Genomic DNA, 14,943 nt, shown 5'->3' with positions numbered 1-14,943 from the left:
GATTTCCATATCCTTGATTTTCTGTCTAGTTCTTTTTTTTTAAGATTTTATTTTTAAGTAATCTGTATGCCCAATGTTAGGCTCAAACTCACAACCCTGAGATCAGGAGTTGCATGCTCTAGGGGCATCTGGGTGGCTTGCTCAGTCATTTAAGTGTCTACCTTTGGCTCAGCTTGTGATCCCAGGGTCTGGAATCAAGCCCCACATTGGTCTCCCTGTTCTACAGGGTGTCTGCCTCTCCTCCTCTTTCTGCTTCTCCTCCCACTTGTGCACTGTCTCTCAAATAAATAAATAAAAAATATATTTTTTTAAAGTTGCTTGCTCTATCAACTAAGCCAGCTAAGCATCTCATTTCTGTCTAGTTGTTACATACCTCTGTGAAAGTAGGGTGGGTGTTGAGATCTTGGACTGCGTCTATCACAGTCTTCATTTCTGTCAGGTTTTTCTTCATTTGTTTGAGGCTCTGTTTTTTGTTTTTTGTTTTTGTTTTTGTTTTTTTTTGTATATGTTTATAGTAGTTTCTTCCTGATGATTGGAATCTTTGTATAAAATGTGCTTCTTTACCTTATATATTTTTTGTCTTAAAGTGTGTTTTGTCTGATAGAGTCACTCCATCTCTTAATGGTTACTGTTTACAGTGACCTTTACTCTCAATTTGTATCTGTGAATAAAAAATGTGTCTCTTGTAGACAGCATATAGTTGAATCTTGCTTTGTTTTACCCAGTCTAACAATCTTTGTCTATATATAGAGAGGTGTTTTTTTGAAAAGGAAAAACTGTATATATTTAAGATGTTCAACCTTTTAGGGTTTAAAAAAAAAAAAAGATTTTATTTATTTATTTGACAGAGAGAGTACACAAGCAGGGGGAGTGACAGGCAGAGGGAGAGGGAGAAGCAGGCTCCCTGCTGAGCAGAGCCCAGGACCTGGGATCATGACCTGAGCTGAAGGCAGAGAGGCTTACCCGACTGAGCCACCCAGGTGCCCCCAACATTTTGCCTTTTGATTGAAGTGTTTATTCACATTTAGTGTTATTAATGATATGCTTGGGTTTACATCTGACATTTTGATGTTTGTTTTTATCCATTTTTGGGATTTTTTGGGGGGGTTCTTTTCTGTCTTCTTTTGTATTAAGTAGGTATTTTCTAATAGGTAATTTCTTTGTTGATTTTTTAATTTAAATTTTTTTTAAGAGTGGGAGAGAGTATGGAGGGGCAGAGGGAGAATAGAGACTCTTCAGCAGGACCCATGCCCAGCACAGAGCCCATCTTGGGGCTCAATATCACGACCCTGAGATCATGTCCTGAACCGAAATTAAGACTCAGACACTTAACTGACCAAACCACCCAGGCATCCCAATTTTTGAACTATATATATATATATATATATATATATATATATATATATTTTTTTTTTTTTTTTTTTTTTTTTTTAAACATTTATTTGACAGAGACAGATCACAAGTAGATAGAGAGGCAGGCAGAGAGAGAGAGAGGGGGAAGCAGGCTCCCTGCTGAGCAGAGAGCCCTATGCGGGACTTGATCCCAGGACCCCGAGATCATGACCTGAGCCGAAGGCAGCGGCTTAACCCACTGAGCCACCCAGGCGCCCCTATATATATATATATATTTTTAAAGATTTTATTTATTTATTTCACAGAGAGAGATCACAGGTAGATAGAGAGGCAGGCAGAGAGAGAGAGAGGGAAGCAGGCTCCCTGCCGAGCAGAGAGCCCGATGCGGGACTCGATCCCAGGACCTGAGATCATGACCTGAGCCGAAGGCAGCGGCCCAACCCAGAGAATAAAACAATTTTAGTGATTATTCTAAGTGTTGCAATATGCATTTTGTTAAAATCAACTTTATATAAACTGTTACTTCCTATAAAGTATAGAAATTTTACTCTAGTGTGTCTCCATTCCCTCTCCCTTCCTCTTTGCTGTGATTGTCATTTATTTATTTATTTATTAAAGATTTTATTTATTTGACAAAGAGAGAGACAGCAAGAGAAGGAACACAAGCAGGGGGAGGGGGAGAGGGAGAAAAGCCTTCCCACTGAGCAGGGAAACTGATGTGAAACTCCATCCCATGACCCTGGGATCATGACTGAGCCCAAGGCAAATGCTCAACTGACTGAGAGACCCAGGTGCTTGTAGTCTTTTTGTATTAAACTACATATTTGCTGTTTCTGGTACTCTCTAATCCTTCCTGAGGATTCAGGTTACTGTTTGGTCATATCCTTGCTCCAGTATAATTCTGTTCTCTCCCCTGTCCTTTGTATTTCATATTTTTTATTTTTAAAAAATTTCTTCTCCTAGTTCTTTTTGATTTTTTATAAAATTTCTCCTTAGGGGTGCAGTGTACAGCGTAATGACTGTAGTTAACACTGTTGCATGACATACAGGAAAGTTATTGAGAGTAAATCCCATGAATTCTCTTCACAAAGAATATTTTTTAATTTTTTTAAATTTAAAATAAAAATTTTTAAATTTTTTTGAAGTTTCTACATGAGGTGATGAATATTAGCTGAACCTCTTATGGTAATCATTTTATAACATATGCAAATCAAGCCATCATCATGTATGCCTTAAACTCAATACAGTGATATATGTCAATCATTTCTCAGTAAAACTGAAAAAAAATCACAAAAAAGAAAAAAATTTTCATTTTCACTTTGTTTCCTTATTTGTTGCGTTTATTGTGTCTTGTGTTACTTCTGCTTTAAACTTCATTTCTGAAATGATTTATTCTTATATTTCTTAATCTTTCATCAGTTGTCACCTCAATTTTGAGGTTTTTAATTTTAATTTGTGGTATTCTCTTGTGTTAAAGTATTATTTTGCAATAGGTTATAAATTCTATTTGTTCAAGAGTCATATATTTCTGGCATAGTTTAATTGTCTGTAGAGATATGGTTCTTCTCTTTATTTTTGGTTTTGTTTTAAATATTAACTTTTTAAATGGGATTTTCCCTTAATACTTCTTTGTCTTATTTTCATGTGTGATTGTTTTTCTTAAACTCGTTGAAGAAGGCAGGGTGCATCTTAACTTTCGTAATTTCGCAGAACTCTTGTTTTGTGTGTGTGTATTCTAAAAAATGGCAGTTTGCTTTCTGATGTTTCCTGACTCTGATTCCTTCTCCCACTTTTTTTTGTACCTTATTTTTCCATTATCTTGCTTGTACCTATCATTCTCATTTTTCATTCTACTCCCAGTAATTTATCCTCAGTTTGGGGCTTTGTCTGGAAGGGAGCCCTGGAATGTCTGAGAGTTCACAGTGGGTTAAAGTACACTAGCCCCTTCAGTGCCAACCATGAATTCATTGTATTCACTCATTCTTGGAGTGGCCAGAACCCCTCCTAGTCACTGATGTTCTCATATTTGTTTGCCCTACTTTTCATTGTTACTTATCTTGTGTGTTCTCCTGTTCTTAGGTCTCTTGATGGCCCTGTTTTTTTCTTTTTGATTCCTCCTGCAGAAATACTGATGCCAATCAGCTCTTAGGGCTCTTGGTAGTTTGCCATACCTTTTTGGATTTTGGATTTTGTGGTAATATTTTTTTACTTAGCTCTGTTGTGAGTGTTGTCCATGGGTTTTTGGTTTTGCACCTGGTTGTTGTGTTTTCTTGTGGAGGGCTTGTGGAGATTTCCAAACCTGTGCTGCTACCACTGGTAGCAGAGGTATATATATTATGTATTATAACAGCTTCACTACAATGAGGGTAGCTCCTTTTCAAAGTTAGGCTCACATGTCAGAATTAATGACAGTAGTGCTTTGGTATGACCAAACAAAGATTTATTACCCACACAGGTGGGGGAATTCTGAAATAGGGGCAGAGGACAGCCTTCTGGGAAGAGGTCCAGAAACAGAGAAAGTGAATGCAAGTGCACAGGTGTTCTGTAAAGGATAAGTCCAGTTGGTACAGAATTTGAGAGAGGCACCCACTAAGCATGGAATACGAAAGAGGCAGCAAGTGGCTTATGTACTTGGCGGTATTGGTGGGATTGAGCCGTATCAGTACATTGCTGAAAATGACAGACACGGGGAAGGGATGTTACTCAGAGGTTGTCAGCACTAAATCAAAATATCAACAGCAGTCTCAGTTTCTTTTCTTTTGTCTTCATATTAGAGATCCATTTTTTAACTCCTCTTATTGTGACATACTGCTGAAGAACAGGGCTTTGATCTTGCCTGCCATGTTTGTTTTTGGTACCCATGATCAACTCCTCCTTGAAGAAACTTAAGTTTTTCAGGGAGAAACCGAGAGATGGGCCTACTTAGTAATCCCAACCAGAGAGATGAAAGGTGAAGACTATGTACAGTTATTTCCATTATTAGGAACAAGTCACCATTGGTTGGATGAATCAATAAATGACCAAAATATTTGTTAAGAATAAGTGATAACAGGGCGCCTGGATGGCTTAGTGGGTTAAAGCCTCTGCCTTCAGCTTAGGTCATGATTCCAGGGTCCTGGGATCAAGCCCCACATCGCGCCCTCTGCTCAGCAGGCAGCCTGATTCCCTTCCCCTCTCTCTGCCTGCCTCTCTGCCTACTTGTGATCTCTGTCTGTCAAATAAATAAATAAAATCTTAAAAAAAAAAAAGAGTAAGTGATACCTTTCTAATTCTGCATTTTGTTCAGCTCTGTTAATTACATATATCATTTAAGATATTTAATTTTAGGGGCGCCTGGGTGGCTCAATTGGTTAAGCGTCTGCCTTTGGTTCACGTCATGATCGCAGGGTCCTGAGAATGAGTCAAGTCCCACTTTGGGCTTCCTACTCAGCAGGAAGTCTGCTGTTCTCTCTCTCTTTCAAATAAATAAATAAAATATTTTTTAAAAATAAGGGTATTTAATTTTATCAAGCATTTACTGAGTACTGAGTGTCTAATTATCCCATTTAATTTGTGCACAGTGTTGTGTGAGATCTTGGGAATATAAATAAGCCAGAGTTCTAAAATGAAATTGATTCTCTATATTATTGAATCTATTGATTCTATAAATATAGATTGATATATTGATTCTATATATATTGATTGATATTGATTCTAAAATGATATTGATTTTAAGAACTTTTTATTGATTTATAGACTAAAACAGGAAATGTACACCTCAGTTGTAAAATTCTATCCCATCTCAGAAATATTAAAATATTGAAAAATGTATCCTAAAATTGAGGGATTATTTGTGAAATGTTTATTAAGTACCAGACGTGTTAAATGCTTTTGCATATGTTATCATTTAATCTTTATAGTAATTCAGTGGGGATATATTATTATCTTTCATTTATAGATAAAGAAAATAAAACTTGCAGAAATGATGTAAATAAGTGTCAGGGACATTGAACTCTGGTCTGTCTGATTTCTTACTGATATATAAATGTTTTTAGTCAGTATATAAAGTGTTTATCTTTTATAAGTGTATCTTTTAGGGAGGGATTTTGTTTTTACTGTTTGTTTTCCTGTGTTTACTTCATGGGGTGAATTTTAACTTTTGATTTAATAATATACAAAGGACTTAGAAGGCTTTTTTTCTTCCCAAAGTTTTGCAAAGATTTTATTATGGAATTTGTAGTTATTTAGGGTAGTTAATGAAATTCTAAGTCATTTTCTACTATTCTTCCTTTTCCAGTTGTGTAACTTCTTTCTTGGCAGCTTCTCAGAACTCTCTTACCATACTGAATTTTGATAGATTTTAGTGTGAAATATGTAGACCTATTTAAATTTGGACTTAAACTATGATATTATTCCTATAATTAACATAACCACTTTGGTAAACTTAATAAAGCCGTTCATTTAAAAAGTGGAAGAAACCACCTCAGAAGTTGACATTGTGACAGTTCTTTTGGGGAAATGAAAAGGAGAAGTAATCTGCTACGGGAAAAAGAAGAAAGATGGGAGAAAATTGTGGTGATGTGGGCTGGCAGAGTAGGGATGAGTGTCTAAAATAGAAAATTTGTTTGGTAAACCAGTCATGCTAATCTTGTATTCAGTTTTTTAAAAATCTGGCTTGAATTTAAAACACCTTAGGCTAGGACCATTCCATGTACATAACAGATATTAACTCTGCTTAGATAAAAATTACCTTACCATTCTTGAATTTAATTTTGTATGCTGGTGGTCTCTTCAGTATTTGAGATCATCGAGTAATATCCAGGACTTTAAAAACTGGATTGTATTCCCTACAATATGTGATGTTCTTTCTTTCTCTTCGGTTGCTTATACTTTCCATTTCTCCCTCCCAGTCTGTCTATGAAAAGATTATGTTTGATATTAGGTAAATATCAAAGAATTTTTTTTCTTGAATATTATTTTGGAGCAGAACATGATTTGTTTGTTATTCAGGAATATTTACTGATAACTCTCCATGACACTGCAAAGTTCTGTGGTTGAGCACTAATCAGGCTCTCTACCTTTCCTTTCATATAGTATGGATTGCTTGTGAGATTTTTGGGTCTGTTTTGTCTCATGAACACAAGTGGCAGCACTTGTTTTTGTTTTTGCTACCTGACTTGTGGAGGTTAAGTCACTATATAGCAGAAAGCAAGCAGAAATGATCCTTTACTAGAGCTAGACTGGGGTTTGCAGAATAGCTCCACCAAAACACCTTTTTTAGCCTCAAGTATATGTTTTTTACTTTCAGTTACCAAAACTATAGGAAATGATGGAAGAAACAGGCTCAGATTCTTTGTTTTTACACATCAAGAAGGGAAAAACCTATTGCAGATTTAAAATTCCTTCACAGTGCCAACTTCAAACCTGGGGATTTTTCTTTTTGTCCACCTAACAACATGAATTCTATGGAAGGATGGAAGATGTGAGTCCAGAGATGGGAATTGAGAGCAGTGCTAATACTTGAGCCTTCTCTCTGCTAGTTTGTAATGAACCTGGGGCCTGTTGCCAAGTACTTGGTTGGGAGTTTTGGACACTATGAAAATATATTCAGATTTATTATGTGACTTATTTTTCATAGGTGTATTTGACCTTAAGATATGTGTTACTTAGGATTTGTGTGTGTTATTGTGGAAAACAAGATGTTTTAATGGGCAGAATCAAGTTTTGATAAAACTTAGAAATGTTTGAGTTTTTCTGTTTTTGTTAATAGGCAGGCAGTGGTTAAAGGTTCCCTTCCACATCCTTTTGCCTTGACATTATTTGAGGACACATTGTACTGGACTGACTGGAATACACACTCCATTTTGGCTTGCAACAAGTACACTGGCGAGGGTTTGCGTGAAATCCATTCTAACATCTTCTCTCCCATGGATATACATGCCTTCAGCCAACAGAGGCAGCCAAATGGTAAGTGATCTTGATTTTTAAATTGCAAGTTGGAATAGCTTTAGCACTCAGATGCCTGGCTTTAGTGAAGGCAGGAGCAGAGAGGACATATCCAAAGGTAGTGGGAAGGAATTAAACATGGGGAAAATGTCAAAATGTAATTCAGGTTAAACAGCAGCCCAAGCCATTTGTAGTTTGTTATCTATCACTGTTGGCCACCTGACTCCTTTGTTTGGATCTGGGGTTATGGTGGTTGAGAAGAGAGAAATAAATAAAATAAGAAGCTGAGATAGCTAAGCTTATATACAAATGCATTTCTTCTTTATATTATTTCTCTCTAGTGTGTTTTTAAAAAGTAACACTTTTTAAAAATAGAAACCTTTGTGACTCTAACTGGTGAATTTAAGTTCCTTAGGTTGCCTGATGAAATACCTGCTTAAACTTTTCTGTGCACATTCCCCTTCCCTTGCCATCTCCACCCCAACCTTTTTTCTTAGTTTTGCTTCTATTTTTGGTCAACCTATGCAGTGACTTGGACTTCGACTGCTGGCAACAATTTCTTGTAAGAGAGGAGTAGAACTAGGTTTAAAAGGAATATGAGAATGTTAAGTGTTTGGCACTTGTATATAAATAAATGTCTGGCATGTGTCTAAGTATATTTCAGATTGTATTCCATAGCCAAAAATAAAGGGTATTTTGATTCTGCATTGCTTTGTATTAGCTCTGTCCATTTAGGGGGAGATAGTTAAATAATATATTATATTGGAATCTGATGATCATGAGTCCATGAAAATGTTTTTAAATATATGTGCTGCCCTTTTAAAAAATGTTTTTAAAAAACACTGTATGAAAATTTGATTATCATCATTAGCCGTTAGAGAATTTCCCTGTTTTTTATTTTTGTTTAATGGCACTGTTGATCCTTTATGTTTTACCAGTTTCAAAATTTGCAGTCATCATTGCTTTATGTTTCATATTTGGTTGATCTCCATCTTTTTTTTTATGAATATTATTTAAATCCATCCCTTTCCATAGTTTTGACAAAAGTGCTAATTAATCTCTGCTTCTCTGTTTTTCGTCTTTTAATCAACCATGCCTATCCTTTCCAGTTAATCTTTCCAAAGTGGATTTTTTACCATTCTACTTACCATCTTTGCTTTCAGTGCCATCCACCACAATTTGTTCCCATTCTCTGTGCTCACTCAGCTCTAGTTCTTATTAGTCAACAGAAATCTGAATATTTAGTTAGACTATTTGCCTTATTATTTTTCCCAGTGTACAGCCTCCAGGCTCTTATTCATACAGTTTTACCACATTTGAAATGTCCTCCTATCTATCTTTCCTATCCTTCAGGGGTCCTGTTATGTCCTGTGTCCTCCATGAAAGTTTTCTTCTTTAATTCTTCGTGATTTACTTCCAATTTGACTCTGTAGTTATTTATGGTCTGTCATGTTCAAGGTAGCGCTTAGTTTCATTGTTTTGTATTGTTTTCTAGCTTGTTAATTTTGGTGTACTGACTAGATCGTAAGCACTTTTAGGGCAGGGGACTCCTGCTTTATTTCTTGTGTATTCCTGTTTGGGTACAGAATGCTAAGTCATTTCTCACTGATTAATTCCCTTCCTTGCAAATGATTTGGTAGCCAAGCACCTGGATGATATTTGGTACTAATTCGTTTATCACAGTTGCTCATGTTATGGTTGTTAACCTTTCTGTACCTAGAGAGAGGGAGGGCATCCATAATCATTGGTATTAATCAATGTGATTTATATTTGACAGCTACAAATCCATGTGGAATTGATAATGGTGGTTGTTCTCACTTGTGTTTGATGTCTCCAGTCAAACCTTTTTATCAGTGTGCTTGCCCAACTGGGGTCAGACTCCTGGAGAATGGAAAAACCTGCAAAGATGGTAAGAAGATGGCCTCCAAGAAGGAAAAAATCCAGATAGCAACTGAAATTCTTTATAATTTATTTTATTTCTCTATAATAAGCTCTGTAGGTTACAGTATTTGGGAGACCAGTTGCTTGATTTTTGTCATCACAATCAGTTATATAATGGGGTGTTTTGTGTTTTAGGGCATCTCTTTAATACTGTTTTGTAAGTTATTGTAGCATTTTAACTAAATTTTTAATGTGCTATTTTTGAAGAAAATTAGGTGCGATTTCTTTTTTTATGAAATGTCAATCATTGATATCTTGAAAATGAGTATTACTTATCTTTTTTTTAAAGATATTGTTTATTTATTTGACAGAGAGAGATCATAAGTAGGCAGAGAGGCAGGCAGAGAGAGAGAGGAGGAAGCAGGCTGCCTGCTGAGCAGAGAGCCTGACTCAGGACTCAACCCCAGAACCCCGGGATCATGACCTGAGCTGAAGGCAGAGGCTTAACCCACTGAGCCACCCAGGTGCTCCTAGTATTACTTATCTTAAAAGAATATATTTTTTTATTTTTTATTTTTTTTTTATTTGACAGAAATCACAACTAGGCAGAGAGGCAGGCAGAGAGAGAGGAGGAAGCAGGCTTCCCACGGAGCAGAGAGCCCGATGTGGGGCTCGATCCCAGGACCCTGGGATCATGACCTGAGCCGAAGACAGAGGCTTTAACCCACTGAGCCACCCAGGCGCCCCTTAAAAGAATATATTTTTAACAGTAGGTAGCATTTGTAAATAAAGGACCTCTGCAAGGAAGCAGTGTTTACTAAACTTTCAACTATAATGACTTATCATGGGGTAGATATATTTCTAAAAAATTATTGAATGATATTTTTAATTGCCTTTTAACACCTGAGATGTACTTTCAGAAGATGAAAAAAAATTCCATGTTCTGTTTTTAAAGCAACTTTTTTCTATACTTAACCACTGCCTCTTTTCCTTACTCTCTCAATTCCCTATAGAAAGAGGGCATATTGGAGAAATATGTTGACTTAGGACATTTCAGGGGACTTCTGATTTGGGAGAACACCATTTCTTCTCTTTTTCTTCTTAATGAGAATGTTATTTTTCATTCTTACCTCTATGGATCACTCTCTGGTCTTCTAGCCACCAGCAAGACCTGGTGAGAAAATTGTTACATTTAGCAGTGGCTTCTTTATCTAACTCTGAAAAGCAGAAACCTTTATTTCAGAGTAGGTTACAGAGTTCCTGGCAAGGGGGTCAGGGAGTCAGAGGGATGGAATTGAGTTGGTTACAGGATATTTGTCATGACTTGGCATTGATAAATTATCCTCCTAGTCAAAGGTGAAGCTGGCTGACTCTTGTCAGACGGTTCCCATGGCAAATAATAATTTGGTTTCAATTTAAAACAAAAGGTTTTTGTAATGTTTTTGTTTAAAAATGTAGCCCGACTTTAAAACAGAGGATTTATTTTAGCAGTAGTGGTCTGACTACTGCCTCACATGTTTAACTAGTATTTTGAATTTTAGATGTACATTTGGCATATAGTAGCTTCAAATTAACTATTCTGTTTTGATCACCTTGCTCAAATTAACAGCTTCACTTTCTATGACTTCTTTGTTTGCAGAGTTTTGGGACTGGCTCCTTTTGGTATTTAGCAGAGGCAGTGAATGGTACAGAGTTACTCCTGCTTGGTGCCTGCTGTGGCATTTAGGACTGTATTTTCTCTGAGATTAAGTTCATTTATAATTAGTCCTTGAGTCAAAAAGCTGTTGTTGAGAGCTTTACTCCTCTTCTCAGTTTTTTTCAACTATAATTCCAGATTGATGTGAAGCTAAATGCCAGTATTTTCTTTTAGTCTCACTTCTTTGGGAAATCTTTTTTCACTCTTCAGATGTCAGCTTGCTTATTATCTTTTATAATCGTTAGCTGATATTACTGGTGCTGTACTTGAACATTAAAAAATCAAAACAAACAAAAAAAAAGATTGAGCTTAACGTCCTCATTCTCAGCTGTGTTTTTATTCAATACTACTTCGAGTTAAAAACATTTCATAAATAAATCTGATTTAAAACTCAGTGAAATAAAAATTTGAAAGTGTTTCTTTTCTGGGCACCTGGGTGGCTCAGTTGGTTAAGCGACTGCCTTCAGCTCAGGTCATGATCCCAGAATTCAAGTCCTGCATCAGGCTCTCAGCTCCACAGGGAGTCTGCTTCTCCCTCTGACCTTCTCCTCTCTCATGCTTTTCTCACTGTCTCTCTCTCAAATAAATAGATAAAATATTTTTTTTTAAAAAAGTGTTTCTTTTCTAATGATAGTAATAATATATTAGCTAATATTTACCAAATACTTACATGTTCAGTATATTCCTGAATTTTACGTGGATCTTATTTAATCCTCAGAGCAATCCTTGAAATATAGATGAAGAAACTAGGTTTAGAGAGATGAAGTTTTGCCTAAGTTTGTATAGGAACTTGAATCCACCAGTTCTGTCAGATCCACAACTCTTATTCTTAAGCAGTATGACATTTAAGTGATTCCCTCTCTTTGCTGCTTCATTTTCCTTTACTATAGCTCTCTCTGTCATTAATTATGTCAGGCATTGCCTTATAGTTCTCTTTGTTAAGACAGCTTAACGGAAATACAATTTACATGCTATAAATTTCAGTCATTTTAAGTGTATAATTCAGTGGTTTTTAACTAATTTATAGTTGTGAAACCATCACAATCCAATTTTAGAACACTCTCATCAAACACAAAAGATCTTTGTCTTGGATTCATTTACCTTTGCGAACATACTTCTCAAACAAAGGATCTATATCCTATGTCTCCTTTTTCCTTTAATATTTAGCTATTCAACCTCTTAGTCATTACCTAGTCACTCTTCATTATACCTTTAAGTAGCTATTATTAATTCCAGGAACTGTATAACAAATGAACCTAAGAAGGAATCAGAACTTGATTTGAGGAACTGAGCCATTATAGAGCTTGACCTCATAGTCAAGCTCTTCCTAGTTCACTATGTTACTTTCCATTTCTACCCAAAATGGACCCCAAGTATCCTTTTATTTATTTATTTATTTTTAAGATTTTATTTATTTATTTGACAGACAGAGCTCACAAGTAGGCAGAGAGGCAGGCAGAGAGAGGAGGAAGCAGGCTCCCTGCAGAGCAGAGAGCCTGATGTGGGGCTCGATTCCAGGACCCTGGGATCATGACCTGAGCTGAAGGCAGAGGCTTACCCACTGAGCCACCCAGGTGCCCCCCAAGTATCCTCTTATACTCCTTTACTTTTCAATTCCTGAAGAAGTTCTACATTCTTTATTTAAAGTTTTATTTAAATTTTGCCTGTGGTTTTCAATTTTTTCTTCATTTATCTCACTTTATTCTAGGTGCCACTGAATTACTGCTTTTAGCACGGAGGACAGACTTGAGACGCATTTCTTTGGATACACCAGATTTCACAGATATTGTTTTGCAATTAGAAGACATCCGTCATGCCATTGCCATAGATTATGATCCTGTGGAAGGCTATATATACTGGACTGATGATGAAGTGAGGGCCATACGCCGCTCATTCATAGATGGATCCGGCAGTCAGTTTGTGGTCACCGCTCAAATTGCACATCCTGATGGCATTGCTGTTGACTGGGTTGCCCGAAATCTTTATTGGACAGACACTGGCACTGATCGGATAGAAGTGACAAGGCTGAATGGGACCATGAGGAAGATCTTGATTTCAGAGGACTTAGAGGAACCCCGGGCTATTGTGTTAGATCCCATGGTTGGGTAAGAAGCTCTGCTGATAGAAAACTTTGGTGTTTCTGTTTTCTACAGGTTTCTAAAAGCATTGAGAAAAACATATGAAGTATGTGTTGTTTTCAATAAACACCTCTTCAGGGCTGTTCATTTTTAGAACATAGTGATTTGAATAAAATCTCAAGTTAAAGAATTGCTAGGTTTTTTTCCTTGAATGTTTCGAATACTTTTCCTTTCTTCCCCTAGAAGATTTAATTTCATCCCATTTTTGGCATTTCTAGAATGATATGGTATATCCCAAGATACATGAATGACTTGATTTTTTTTTGGGGGGGGGGTCATAACACCCTGACCACAGTGTAGGGAAACACAGCTTTCTATATACCCACCAATATTTGTTACTATGAGATTCATTCTAAAGGTGAACATAGTGACAAATTATTATACTTTAGTGTATATCAATGCCTTGGAGCCACTTAAACTCCCAGGCACCACAGCAATTACTTGGTACTACAGAAAGAGTTAACATACTGGTTGGTTAGTTTGTCATCTGACTATCACTACTGGGATAGCCTTTTTATGTCAGGTGACAAGCCAGCAAGAAAAAAATATGACTGGGGTGTCTGGCTGGCTCAATCAGGAAAGCATGCAACTTCTGATCTTGGGGTTGTGAGTTCAAGCCCCATGTTGGGTATAGAGATTACTTAAATAAATAAAAAGTTTAGAAAAAAAGAAAAAGATTGTTAGTGGGAAGGAGCACAAAATATTTTGAAGAAACATAACTAAAAATGGAACTCATTATTGGAAGGCATTTTTATGATCATTTCTGGAAAACACTGATCTGAAAATTTCCTGTAAGCATGTATATACTATTATGTCTGTCTTAAACATAAGTTTTGAGTATGTTTAAGTCCTTTTTTTTATTCCTTCTATGGCGTTAACTGATACCAGTGTAATATGAGGGGTGGACCTCACCTTTAGAATGTCTGAAAGTTACAGTTTATTATCTGTTTTTAGCTCATTTTCTGTATACTTCTATAGGTACATGTATTGGACTGACTGGGGAGAAATCCCGAAAATTGAGCGAGCAGCTCTGGATGGTTCCGACCGAGTAGTGTTGGTTAACACTTCTCTTGGTTGGCCAAATGGTTTAGCCTTGGATTATGATGAAGGCAAAATATACTGGGGAGATGCCAAAACAGACAAAATTGAGGTTTGTTCTTGCTTTTTCATTTTAAAACCAGTTTTATAATGGTTTTTAAGTTGATGTTAATTTGATGCAGATATTCTTGCCTCTTGTCTGGGATGCCAGAGATATCTTTTGCAGAAATTTTACTCAACTTTAAGGATACTAAGGATTATGTATTCTTCTTCCACTGAACTCTAAGATTTCTGAGCTCTCTACTGGCATGAGAAATGGATATTCCTCTATTTCTAGCCCTAAATGCTTATGTAAATGATTTTCCTCATTACGGATAAATCCACTGTATGAATTTCCTAGGGACAGTTTCTGCACAAATCAAATATTATATAAGACCTATACTGGAAGAGCTGGGATTTCTGTCAGGAGAACAAAGCCCATATGTGTATATTTAACTTTTGCTGTTACTGGTGTTGGAAACAGGTGGTGGCATATATTAAGTATTAAGGTGGTTACATGCAAACAGTTTTTAAATTGACTTATTTTTTATGAGCTGTGTAGGAGAAAGATTAATTAACTAGAACTTGGGGGAAAATATTTACCATATGGTAGAATTAAGTTGTGGCAATCAGAATAAAATTATGACTTCGGAAACAACCCGTGGTGAATCACAATAAACCAGTGGTTTATCACAATGTTTTGTAGATGGCATATACCTTGATATTGAATGTGAACTCTGAATTTCACAACTCTGAGTTGGGCTGTGCTCAAGGTCTTATGGATCACGTACTTAAAACAGTTTCTTGTACAATATTTCTTTGGGGGATGCGTGACCTCTCATGTAAGGAGTGGCTTGGAATGGCTATTCAGAG

The 14,943-nt window shown here is 36.4% G+C and overlaps 1 protein-coding gene across 1 annotated transcript in view; it reads left to right on the top strand.

Moving 5' to 3' along the window:
* The window catches only part of LRP6 (LDL receptor related protein 6), a 175,962-nt gene that overhangs the window by 85,381 nt on the left and 75,638 nt on the right, over window positions 1-14,943 (top strand). The window contains exons 4-7 of the mRNA XM_046011596.1: window positions 7,103-7,299; window positions 9,056-9,187; window positions 12,564-12,960; window positions 13,972-14,143. Coding sequence (XP_045867552.1) covers window positions 7,103-7,299; window positions 9,056-9,187; window positions 12,564-12,960; window positions 13,972-14,143 — 898 coding nt within the window. The remainder of the gene's footprint in view (window positions 1-7,102; window positions 7,300-9,055; window positions 9,188-12,563; window positions 12,961-13,971; window positions 14,144-14,943) is intronic.

This window comes from Meles meles, chromosome 7, assembly GCF_922984935.1.
Source record: "Meles meles chromosome 7, mMelMel3.1 paternal haplotype, whole genome shotgun sequence".
In the NCBI taxonomy this organism is placed as follows: Eukaryota; Metazoa; Chordata; class Mammalia; order Carnivora; family Mustelidae; genus Meles; species Meles meles.
This window is presented reverse-complemented; position numbering and strand designations above follow the sequence as displayed.